The following is a 13,197-nucleotide window of genomic DNA, read 5'->3' on the forward strand; positions in this document are numbered from 1 at the left end:
AATGATGGTTTTGTTATGTTCGTTTCTTTATATCGTACTATTCCTTATGACGATTCATGTTAGACGACCCCAAGTCATTTTGGGACTAAGGTTTTGTTGTTGTTGTTGTACGATTCATATTCTCCACTTTGATTAACATTGGTGATGTACATATAAGGAAAAATTAATCGTTTATTGTTACATTTGTCTCATTATATAGTTTCCAAATATCAAATTATTATAATATTTGACTTATTGAATATTAAATTAAAAAATATAAATGGTCAAAATTCCGCATCGGCAAGCGTGAAAAGCCAAAAAGGGTAAATTAAAAAGAGGCGGTGGGAGTATTATATAAGTTGGGTACTTGTGAATCGTGATTACTTTTAGAGGAGAAAGAGGCTGGGTTGGGGTAAAATGATAGTATTTGTTTGACAAAAAGTGAATAAACTAAAGTGAAAATAACTCTATGGAACGACCCAAAATGAAAAGTGGGAAGAACATTATGGAATGGATGGAGTATATGCTAAGGGTGTGCTTGGATTGTGGTAAGTAATTGAAGGGGAGGCAAAATGAAGGAAATGAACAAGGATGAAGGTGGTGCTAGATCCTAGATGGGATATAGTGATGGTGTAAGGACAGAGGGTGGGAGAATTATCACCTCATGTTGGTGGTAGTGAACTAATAGAACTATTACCCCCAATACAAAGGGTGATTCCCCCATTCCTTCCTCCTACATAATCACCACTGCCATTTATCTCCAATCTCTTAATTTTGTCTCCTATTACCTCTTTATTCATCACTTTAAATCCAGGCATGGCCTTGGGTGTAATTCCAGTTAGTGTAATTTATAGCGAGTAAAATGCAACTCTGTACAGTAAAGCAGTGACTTCCATGATCTTCCAGTGGTAATTGACTGCCACATATGACAAATTAGTTTCTCTTACTTGAGATTTCTGATTGTCGAACAGCTTCTCTTGTGATTACTAGCTTTTTAATCATTAAGGTATAGAGATTTTGGCTGAAACTTTCGAAAAATGTTGCAGCATTTCGTCACCACATATGGGGATCACTTTCTTCAAGCTATTAGGCATCTGTCACAAGATCTTAATATGTCGTTGGATGGGGAATTGAGCATACAAACTGTTTCAGTGAAAAAGGTGACTCCTGTTCAAACCCTTCCAAAAAAGCTTACACCAGCAAAGTTTGAAGCATGGAGAATGTGGCATGAAGACGGACATTCGATGGAGAAAATTGCTGTAAGCTATTTTATTTAAATGCTCTCCTTTTCTCCTTGCTGTATGTCTCTTTGAAGTTTATAATTTCTGTTGTTTTCCATTCAGAAAATTGCCTTTGTAAGCTGGGATATCATGCATTGCATGTGTTTGTGTGTTACGTAATACTGTGTAAGGTAGGCCACTGAGCCCTGCTAGAGGAAGGGGAGTAATCCCCCTTTGTCAGGGATGAGGATTGGACCTGTGTCCATCGAATGGATGACCTACCCTGATCCTCAGTGCATGTGTATGGTCATATTTTTAGTGATTGTGTTCATATTTTCTGGAATACACCTGCTACCATTTCTGGTTCCAACTTCCTCTCTTTTTCAATGACAGAACTTCCCTGGTAGATCTGCCCCAATTAAAGAAGGAACTGTCCTCAGTTATCTCCTTGAGGCTTTTCAAGAAGGCTTAGCTACTGATTGGCCCAGATTTTGTGCTGAGATTGAACTTACACCCGAGATGTTCACGAATATATTGGATGCAGTTACAAAGGTTGGCTCAACTGAAAAGTTGAAGCCCATTAAAGACGAATCACCTGAAAATGTGAGTTCTGTACAAAAATTGTGTGCTTAGTCATGTTTTGATTTAATAATGCTTGAAAGCTGAACTCATGAGCTCCATTTTCTGTGTAAGTTTTTCGGATATCGTACTAAAATGGATTACTGATACCAGGTAAATTATTCACATATAAAAGCTGGTCTTACAATGCTAAGCTGTGGTATCTCTTCTCCGTCAGAGCTTAAGCCTATGAAAAAAGCTAATGAAGTCCCTGAAGCAGCTGAATCATCACCAAACTCTTTGGCATTGTGTCTTGCTGAAGAATCTTGTAACTTGATCATAAACTGCCAAAGAATAGAAAGGATGAAGAAACTGATTTTGAGTGTGATATGCTTACATCAAAGCGTTGCAAAGTTGAAAAAGAAAATGATTATTGCAGTACAATGGCAGCCACTCAGAGTTCTTTAGTAGAATGGCTTAAAAACTATGATGATGGGGTGTGTTTCCTCTCTTAGTCAACATTACCCAGCAAACAAAATCGAAAAAAAATAAAATAAAATTATTAAGCATCTTACATATGACTTCATTACCTCTGATTTCTGCAGGTTGCTTTGCACGATATTATACAGCACTTCAAAGATTCAAGTGAAGAAACTATACGGACATTGCTTGTTGACCTTGAAGGTGAATTTGTGATTTACCAAAAGAGCGGTGTATATAAGATGTTCTAGTGAAACAATCGGCACCTCAGTGAGAAATATATTGATAAAACACTGATTAGTCATCACTGATATTTCTGCCTGTATATCAGTAAGTCTGCATAATGTTTTTGTAATGAAACATGCTGATTATCTTATTGTAAAAATATACGAAGTATCATCCTTGTGTGATACGGCTCCTTTTATAAAATTATTCCCTATTCTCATGTCTCTTGAAAGGCTATACATATACTTGGTGTTAATTCTTGATAGGTGCACATTGCAGATCTTCTGACATGCCTTTGGATGTTAAATTTTCAGGGTTTTTTTTTTCCTTCTTTAATTACTTGCACAGTTGTCCCCTTTATAAATTTGTTCAGGAATTATGACTCTCAAATTTCAATAGACACTAGACAGGGCCTGTATCTCCAACTTGTATTCTGTTCGAGGTTTTAATAAATTTGAGACTCCTGTAACAAAATTCGATTTTATTCTTGTCTCATCTGTCCTCTGGAAGGATATGCTAAACTAAACATCTTCAGCAAACTTAAGTATAATCGACCGATTGAGCAATATATCTCTCTATTTCTGTTCCCTTTTAGTTGTTGGTGGTTGGGAAGGAAGTACTCAAAAATTTTATCCCATTGTTGTCCTGTTGGCTTGTTGGGCTACTGCAATATAATGGTGCATGAAGGGGTAGCCTTCTGACCCTTTTGTTTTTGGTTGTTGAAAAAACATCCTTATTTTTGGTCATCAGCAAATTAGCATGTTGCTAGCGGGTTGACCAGGAGCCTCCTCTCCTTGCAGTAGGGTGCCTTGGGTTCGGTCGGGTTGCGTATTGCGATAGCCCCAAATAGTACATTGTCAAATTTTATTTTCTTGGTAAGCTTTAGCTTAATCGATGGTACTAAATAAATTAGTAAAAATGCCAACATTACCTCGGAACTTTATTTTTAAGGCAAATTTAAACTATTTGACATGAACGGTGTCTTAACTACAACTTTTGATACGAACTTTATCTGTATGCTTAAATTGAAATAAATTTGGACGCTAAGTGCTTGTTTGGTTGCAAGATATTTCCCTTGAAAATGGAAATTCCTAGGCAATAGCTAAAATATGTGTACAAATTCTTAAGTAGACTTGGTTCACATTAATTTTATTGTGATCCACAATTATTAGGGACAATATGGTTGCTATATTAATTAAAAAAAATAAAATAAAACGTCACTATGTTAAAATAAAGGTTATTATGTTAAAATTTGAATGAATGTGTTTTACTCTGTTACTATGTTAGTATAAAGATCATAAGAGGTTTTTTTTTTAAATGAATGTGTTTTATTCTAGTCAATATGAATAATAAAGGTCACTATGTTAAAACTAAGGCTAATATGTTTAACATAGCATCGGTTGACATATATGTACTTCAGCTTCATGATAATATTAAAGGTCACACGAGTTTGTTAAAAATTGGGTTACTATATTCAATACAATGATATTTGCGCTTGTACAGGTCCACAATTATATTATTGTGAACCAGGTCCACACAAGTTTTTTTCCAAATATGTTGTGTTTGATTAGAAATTTCCTAGGAAATGAAATTTCCAAGGGAAAATGTAAATTCTCAATAGCATGGAAAATAACTCACCCCAAGCCCCTCTAGGCGAGTGAATTCCTACAATTTATAGGAAGTTATTCCTAGGTAATACTAATTCTCATGATGCCAACCAAACACTTTTGCACAATTTTTATACAATTAGCAAGGAAAAAAAAAATCCCATGGTATATGATTTCATGTAGGAATTTATTTCCCATGTTAAACCAAATAAGCACGAGTGAACCCAATGGTTGCCCATAACCATTGTGGTTATCACTTATTTAATTTTATTCATTTCTCTATCTTTCCCCTAATCTATAACAACTCTTATACCCATTTTATAACCAATGCATCTTAATGGTGACCATATATTTTTAGTCATACATTTTCTCTCTCTTACTTTTACCCTACCCTGCCACACAATCTCTCTTAAATCCTATCATAGATAGATAATACAATTGTAAATAATCAATCAAAACTAATAATTATACATTAACATACATTTGGATAAAGTGACTTATAATTAAACATAATGCAATTTGGGATTTAGTTAGTAAGTAATTAGTCCGTTAATTAAGAAATAAACAATTATTTTAACGACTTAACTAAATTCCATAATGATAACAAAAATACATATTTTAACAAATGACAAGAGTCTTTGATAGATAACAACCGTGATAAACTACCAAATTATAATTTAATGTTACGATTACAAATCCATTAATGGATATTATTTGCCTACTATTAACACCGAATTTGAGCCACAAAAGTACTACTAAGTAAGTCTATCTTCAGGGCATGATGCATAGCTTCATTACGAACACGAACTCTATTAGACATGTAATTTTCCAAACTTGCAATTCGGTTGTTGCTATTTTGAAATTGAAAAGGCTCTTCATTATTTCCATTACTTGAAGACGCAAGTGTAGCTTGATCATATTCATTTGGATCGTAGGACGTTTTATGCGTATCTCTTTCATCCTCAACAATCATATTGTGTATAATGATACACACTATCATTATTTTTCCTAACATAAATGCGTTACGAGCTAGTGCAAGATTCTTAATTATTGCAAAACGAGCTTGTAGTACTCCAAAAGCACGCTCAACAACCTTTCGCCTAGCTTCTTGTATTTTAGCAAAAAAGCCTTCTTTTTCATTTTGTGGTAGTGATATTGTAGGAATGTATACTCGACATTTAGGATACATACCATTAATGGGATAATACCCCATTTAATATTAGCGGCCATTCACAACATAGTTAATAGGTGGTGCACAACCTTCAAAAACATCGTTAAATAAAGGAGATCTATCAAGAACATTAATATCGTTACGACTACCAAGTGTCCCAAAAAAAGCATGTCAGATCCAAAGATCATATGATGCCATAACTTCCAAGATTAATGTGGGTTTACCTGGTCTTCCAGTAAACATACCTTTTAATTGAAGTGGACAATTTTCCACCATCAATGCATTCAATCAATAGAACCTAACATGCCTGGTCCTCGACGTTCACCAATTCTTAGTAGTCTTACCAGATTTTCTTCATTTAACTATCTGAGGTATTTATCACTAACATAAGAGACAATTCCTTCCACAAATTTTGTTGAGAATCTCTTGCAAGAGAAGCTCTAATCCGAATGTAATCATCCACATAATCAACAGAGTTGCCACAAGCTATTAGCCTCATACAGGTTGTGCATTTTTGCAATGTAGAAGCACCAAATCTTACTGTAGCATCTTGCCTTTGCTAAAAGAAGGGATGACGTTCTTCTAAAATTTACTTTATACGGAGAAAGATATGTTTGTTCATGCGAAATCTCCCAATGAAATAAGTGTGGCGGGAACACAGGAGGTCAGCAAAGTAGTCATTCCATAGAACGAGGATCCTTGGTGCCCTTGGAACTTGATTTAACATTCGATAGACTTCAACTAGATTGGACATAAGAGCTTCATCCATCATCCGATCAACAAGACGATTGACTTGCCTTTGTCTTTCATATCATTGGTTGTGAATATTTTCTGAATTGGAAGAGGAATAAGAAAGTTGGAGCTTTGGATGATGATAAGTGGCATTTGTGCCACTATTTAGATCCTCTTTTTGCGGTATTTTCCTACGTTTCTCGCTTGTTTGTACGTACCTCTTTTACTCCATTTCATGCATTTTTGTGTATCACACGCTTCATGGGGTTGTTGTTGGTTTTGTTGCACTTTCAGGCACAACGACAACACTTTGAGGCATTTGATGATTGGCGCTGAATTTGGAAGCAAGAAGAGGAAGATATGAAGCTTATGGCCATGTTGAAAGAAGAATGAGGAAAGAAGCAAGGTAGAGTGCCTCGGAGTGAATTTAGAAGAGTTTTAGAAGGAATTTTGTGCAAGGGTCAACTTCAAATGACCATAACTTTTGATCTTTTAAAGTGATTCAAATTGGAGATTCAAGTTCGTCTCAAGAGCTTTCCAACGTCTGGTCACATTCCTTATTCCAATGAGTAACAAAGAAGTTATGGTCTTCTGAAACAAAGATGCTTCTAACAGGAAATTATGCACGGCCGTGCTAGATGTTGCAAGACCGTGTTGAATGTGCACGACCGTGCCAAATGTGGCACTTCCGTGCAGGACTCTGTTTTAGCTTTTTGAAGTTTCTGCTCAGTCTGCACGTCCGTGCCAACTTTGGCACGTCCGTGCGGACCTGTATCCGGGTCTTTTTCCTCGTTTTCTCCATCCTTTCTATTTGGGCATTGTATAAATACCCTTTGGCTTCTTTATAAAAGAGGAGTTTTTTTCTCCTCTTTGAGGGGGAGGATCCCTAACTTCTCCATCATCTTCACACCTAAATTAGCTTAGATTAAGCTTAGTTATAGTTTTAATTCTTGTTTTTATCCTTTGTAATGTAGATTAGGGGTAGTTTAGAGAGAGAAAGTGAGGAGCTTTAATGGGTTTTTGAGAGGTTGAAGATGCTAATGGTGACAATGGTGTTTTGATTTCTCCTAAAAATTCAATGAGCATTCCTAACTCTATCTCAATTTATTGCTTTCTTTAATTCTTGCTTTTCTTAATTTCTTGAATGATTAGTGTAGCTGATTAGATTAATTGCTTTTCTTTGTCGCTCTTCATTGTTCTTGATTGTTGGTTTGATTTTAGATTATTTGATTAGCTAGTTTTAACCATGCTTAGTGAGTAGTTCCTTTAGTGAGGGGTTGGGTGAAACTCAACCTAATGGTTATTTAAGTGATTTTGGGGGATGTCTTAGTGATTGATTGTAATTAAATTGATTATATGGGATTGCTTGTTAGTTCTTCATGATAGGAGTAGCTAAGCTTGATTATTGAACTTGATGGCACGAAATGTTTGGTTTGACATGGAAATGTGAGTTGAATGTTTCATTACCTATTACAATTTGACTATGTATCTCTTGTTGCTAAGTTAATGAGGAATCTAAGCTTAGTAATATGAGTTGTTTTCCTATTGCTTGAAGTTGGTCTTACATGTAGTCCTTACTTTCTAAAATCTTTGTTACTCCCAATTTTCTTGATTTCCATGGTCGAGTGAACCCCATTCTCTAGTGTCTTTATTTCTTGGATTTTAGTCCTTGGTTTGTTCCTTTTTATGTTAGTTCACTCATTCTATCTCTTCGACCTAGCTTAGTTGGTGGTAGTGTTGATAGTGTTTATGCCGTCTCTCTGGTTTGACCCTCTACTTACCACTAAACTTGTTTAGTGTAGGTGTAGGCTTATAAATATTGTTTGGTTGAGGGTAGTTAGTCCAACGACCTAATTATCCCTCCATCAAAATGGCGTCGTTGCCGGGGACGGTTTCCATTATCGTTGCATTACCTTATTGAGTCTAGGTCTTTGTGAATATTTTTTTTTTGTTTTTGTTTGTGTATTTAATTTATTTATTTTTTTATTTTTTATTTATTTTTTTTTTATAAAATAAGGGGGAAATTCCAAAAATATTTGAGCTTTCTTATTTGGTTGCTATTTGTTTTGCTGCATTGAGTCATGGATTAATTTGTCAAAAATGAAATGTCACATCCGTCTTTGCCTCAATTTGAATATGAGCCCTTTTGGGTGTACTTTGATAGGTTTGGAGACTTCTCTAATTACCATGGTTGTACTTTATGGGAGTCTTGTGAGATAATTTATTGGGGTTTGAATGAATACACTAGGGGGGTGGTTGAAAACATGTTTAATGGTGAATTTCGAGCCATATCTTCGGATGAGGCTTGGGATTTCTATTTGTGGTTTGCTAGGGATAACAATGAGCAAGATAATTATGTTAATTGTCATGATTTTTCTAATTCTTGCATGAACTCTAATAATGATTCTTATGTTCCCCATGATGAACCCTTGATGCATGATGGCAACCCTTCCTATTGGTATTCTAATTGTGATAAGACAAATGTTGATAATGTTCATGATATTTTTCAATGTTCATCAAATATGTGCATGGATTCCAATGATGCTTCACACACCCCAAATTCTCAAATGCATAATTCTTCATCTATCTTTCAAATGCAAGAAGAGTGTATGGAGATGCTTAAGGATTCTGTGAGAAGGGATGATGAAGAGAGGAATAAAAGGGAAGCTTGGATTAAAATGATGGAAAGTACAATTGCCCAAATAACCTCTTCCCAAAAGAATACTTTTCCTTCTTCTCCCTCCTCCCATTTAAGTGAGCCTAAGAGTAATCAAGAGAGTGAGACACCTCATTTGGCATTTGAGAGTATGATTGAGGACGATGAGGATGATATGGAAAGTGATGGAGGGAGTATGGATGGTGAGAATTTTGATGAATTCATAAATACCAACCCCTCCACCCAATTTGAGCCTCAAAACTCTTCGCAACCCATTGATGATGCCAATTTGGTGCAATTGAAGATAGATTTGAGGTTGCTTAGAGGAAAGTTTGGTTATGATGATGATGATATACCCATGTTTACTCATGGTAACTTGGGGAGTGTTAACAATGATGATCATGCTCTTGTTGAGAATGAAGAGTCCCAATTGGTGATTGAGGATATATCGAAAATCTTTGGGGATAGTGAAGATGTGTGGGAAGAGAAAGCTTGTGATTCAATGCTAGGTGGTGTAGTTGATGAGGTTGTGAGTGAGATACCGAATCCAATCCTATCAACTTACACCCCTTTTTCAAGAAATTTTAGCAATGTTCCTTCTTATCCCATCTCACTACCTTATTTTCTCAAAAATCAACCAATTGAGGAGCCCCTTGTCTCTCTAAACCACCATGACCTTAGTTTTGAATTCAATGATGAAATTTCACCTCCCAAAAAGCAACTAAATGAGTTTATACCCTCTTTTCCATCTTTTGATTTTTCTTTTGATTCTTTTGATTTTTCTTTTCCCCCTCCCCTCAAGCATAGAGTTTCTTTCAACTTTGTGCTTGCTTGTCATATGAGCATCACTTATGCTCTTTTTCATGAAATATTTTCCGATGCATATGACAAGCTTTTGCGTTCTTTGTCCGGTTATTTACTAATAAGGTCAATCTTGGACCTTAAACAAGACTTTCTCGGGAAGTAACCCGTGTTTTTATTGTTTTTACTTTTCCTTATTTCTTTTAATTTTGTTTTCCTCTTGTTTCTCTTTGTATATAGGTACTTGATGTCTATACTTTTGCACATGACCTTGGATCGAGAACCATAAAAAGAAACAAACCAAGGAATGCTTGTGATTGGAAGTTGAAGCATCAAAGAAGAGTAATTAGATGGAAATGATGAAAATGAGTTCATTTGCGGGTTGCACACCCACCTATCATTTGGTTCACTCTTTCCATTTTCTCTTTTTTTTATTGCTTTACCTTCTTATTATTCGCATGTGGTTTGAAAGATACATGTTTGTGGTTTTGTTGTTTCCTTCATCCCTTTCTTGGTCTCTTGATTGCTTGATTTACCCCTCCATACATACCAAGGTTTATTTTTGACTTTGGTTATTCTATATTTGGATGGCCATGAGCACCTTATTGATTTGACTTTTGGTATACATGGATTTGTTGATCATGCTCTCATCTTGCACAACTGTATAAACATTCTCAAGTTGTTTTTGTCTTGTGAATATTTTCTTGTATAGAGTCTTTTTCTTTAAAAACAAGGCAAGTTTGCGTATGTGTTTTATTCATTCTTGTTTTGGACTTAATGTTTTGAGCTTGTGTCCTTGAAGGCTTTCCTTCCTAATTGGTAATGGTATGCACCGTTTGAGAGTGTTTTGGGTTGAGTCAAACATTTTTTAATGCTAAGGTAGCGGTTTTAAGAACTTTGGGATACTTGTAGCCTTAATCCATGGTTGTGGTAAGACGGTGTCGGTCTCCATAGTGGATATGAACCCCTTAGGTCGGTAATTGCTATACAAATCCCGTGTGAGGTTTATTTGTTCTAGCCTTCATCAACTTTGTTGAGTGGCATATTTGGATCCTTGGCTATGCATCTTTCAATCCAGAGTTTGACTTCTATCTACCCGAGACCGTGACCGAACCCTTTAGGGGAGGACAGAGGCATTTTTCATTTTCTTATCCTTCTTTTTGTTTTTTTACAAAATTAGTTTTCTTTTAAATTTGCCCCTCTTGCTAACCCTTTGAGCCTATTTCCCTTTCTTGATTTTAAGCCACATTACAAACCGAATGACCTTTTATTACCCTAAACCTTTTGTTTATGTGAAGCATGTTGGTTTGAGAATTGTTTTGTGTTGATTTTGAACGCAAATGAGAAAGTTGTAGTTCTTTGGTCAAGCAAGTGAGTAAACTGTGTTTCTATTCAGTGAAATAAGAGCAAATGCATATGAAAAGCCGTCCTTACTCAAATAAGGTAAGGACCAAAAAAAAAGAAAAAAAAAACAAACTTCATATCCCTCGTGTTTGAGCATTGAGGACAATGCTCCGTTCAAGTGTGGGGGAGTCGTGTTTCTTAGTCTTGTTAGTGTGTGTTTATTGAATAAGTGTGGGCGAATACCACCAAATTTTTAAATTTTTCAATATTCTTCCCACCTTACACCCCAAGCATACCCTTACAACCAATAAAAGACCTTTAGACCCTATAGAGTTTAGTCTTTATCGGTAGAGGGATATAGCTTTCAAGCTTATTGAGAGAGAGTGCATAGACAATACGCGGGATAACCTTCTCATTGTCTTTCATTTCTTTATCTTTTTCCGGTTCCTTCGAGGAACCATGAGAAGTCAACCTAATGGTTAACTTGAAGATAGTGGAGAGAACGCGGCTAGCTAGTTTGGGACGAACGGTGAATTGTACGCTCATTAGTTCTCTATGTTTAGCTTAGTCTATGTTTCTCTCAACCCTAAACATCTTGGAACGTGCATACCCTTATTTTCTTAGAAAGTTGCGCATTCATTGGTGCTTGTTTCTTTTCAAAGGACCACCAAGTATGTTTTCTTTTTGTGTTCGTTTTGTTTGTCTATGCATTGCCTTGTTTTTGTTACTTTGTGTGTAGATTTATGGGTTAAACTCTTTGGAAACCCCTACGAGAGCATACTCTTCCTCATAGGTGACTTTGGGGTTTAAATGGCTTGTTGTTTACGCTAAAAACAATCATGATTACTAGGAAAGTGAGTTAGTGTATATTCTTTCTATTTTCTGTCTTTGTTCTTGCTTGAGGACAAGCAAGAGGCAAGTGTGGGGGAATTTGATAATTGGCATTTGTGCCACTATTTAGATCCTCTTTTTGCGGTATTTTCCTACGTTTCTCGCTTGTTTGTACGTACCTCTTTTACTCCATTTCATGCATTTTTGTGTATCACACGCTTCATGGGGTTGTTGTTGGTTTTGTTGCACTTTCAGGCACAACGACAACACTTTGAGGCATTTGATGATTGGCGCTGAATTTGGAAGCAAGAAGAGGAAGAGATGAAGCTTATGGCCATGTTGAAAGAAGAATGAGGAAAGAAGCAAGGTAGAGTGCCTCGGAGTGAATTTAGAAGAGTTTTAGAAGGAATTTTGTGCAAGGGTCAACTTCAAATGACCATAACTTTTGATCTACTCAACCTTTTAAAGTGATTCAAATTGGAGATTCAAGTTCGTCTCAAGAGCTTTCCAACGATTAGTCACATTCCTTATTCTGACGAGTAACAAAGAAGTTATGATCTTCTGAAACGAAGCTGCTTCTAACAGGAAATTCTACACGGCCGTGCTAGATGTTGCACGACCGTGCCAAACGTGGCACGTCCGTGCAGGACTCTGTTTTAGCTTTTTGAAGTTTCTACTCAGTCTGCTCGTCCGTGCCAACTTTGGCACGTCCGTGCAGACCTGTATCCGGGTCTTTTTTTTCGTTTTCTCCATCCTTTCTATTTGGGCATTATATAAATACCCTTTGGCTTCTTTATAAAAGAGGAGTTTTTTTCTCCTCTTTGAGGGGGAGGAACCCTAACTTCTCCATCATCTTCACACCTAAATTAGCTTAGATTAAGCTTAGTTATAGTTTTAATTCTTGTTTTTATCCTTTGTAATGTAGATTAGGGGTAGTTTAGAGAGAGAAAGTGAGGAGCTTTAATGGGTTTTTGAGAGGTTGAAGATGCTAATGGTGACAATGGTGTTTTGATTTCTCCTAACAATTCAATGAGCATTCCTAACTCTATTTCAATTTATTGCTTTCTTTAATTCTTGCTTTTCTTAATTTCTTGAATGATTAGTGTAGCTGATTAGATTAATTGCTCTTCTTTGTCGCTCTTCATTGTTCTTGATTGTTGGTTTGATTTTAGATTATTTGATTAGCTAGTTTTAACCATGCTTAGTGAGTAGTTCCTTTAGTTAGGGGTTGGGTGAAACTCAACCTAATGGTTATTTAAGTGATTTTGGGGGATGTCTTAGTGATTGATTGTAATTAAATTGATTATATGAGATTGCTTGTTAGTTGTTCATGATAGGAGTAGCTGACCTTGATTATTGAACTTGATGGCACGAAATGTTTGGTTTGACATGGAAATGTGAGTTGAATGTTTCCTTACCTATTGCAATTTGACTATGTATCTCTTGTTGCTAAGTTAATGAGGAATCTAAGCTTAGTAATATGAGTTGTTTTCCTATTGCTTGAAGTTGGTCTTACATGTAGTCCTTACTTTCTAAAATCTTTGTTACTCCCAATTTTCTTGATTTCCATGGTTGAGTGAACCTCATTCCCTA

General features: G+C 36.0%; 2 protein-coding genes across 2 annotated transcripts; one reads left to right on the plus strand and one right to left on the minus strand.

The window, feature by feature from the left end:
- Positions 1 to 1,016: 1,016 nt before the first annotated feature.
- On the plus strand, positions 1,017 to 1,832 carry LOC110737567. The gene is made up of 2 exons (XM_021917907.1): positions 1,017 to 1,238; positions 1,593 to 1,832. The coding sequence occupies exons 1-2, from the start codon at positions 1,017 to 1,019 to the stop codon at positions 1,830 to 1,832; spliced, it is 462 nt and encodes a 153-aa protein (XP_021773599.1).
- A 2,961-nt stretch (positions 1,833 to 4,793) lies between these two features.
- Positions 4,794 to 5,282, minus strand: LOC110737568. Its single transcript, XM_021917908.1, has one exon. It carries the CDS (start codon positions 5,280 to 5,282, stop codon positions 4,794 to 4,796), a length of 489 nt encoding a protein of 162 aa, XP_021773600.1.
- Positions 5,283 to 13,197: the final 7,915 nt, after the last annotated feature.

Source organism: Chenopodium quinoa, unplaced genomic scaffold (genome assembly GCF_001683475.1).
Source record: "Chenopodium quinoa cultivar QQ74 unplaced genomic scaffold, ASM168347v1, whole genome shotgun sequence".
Taxonomy (NCBI): Eukaryota; Viridiplantae; Streptophyta; class Magnoliopsida; order Caryophyllales; family Amaranthaceae; genus Chenopodium; species Chenopodium quinoa.

Coding starts and splice junctions, on each gene's coding strand:
- LOC110737568 (XM_021917908.1), bottom strand. CDS start 5,282: ATGGGGTATTATCCCATTAATGGTATGTATCCTAAATGTCGAGTATAC.
- LOC110737567 (XM_021917907.1), top strand. CDS start 1,017: ATGTTGCAGCATTTCGTCACCACATATGGGGATCACTTTCTTCAAGCT. Junction 1,239..1,592: donor ATTCGATGGAGAAAATTGCT/GTAAGCTATTTT, acceptor TTTCAATGACAG/AACTTCCCTGGTAGATCTGC.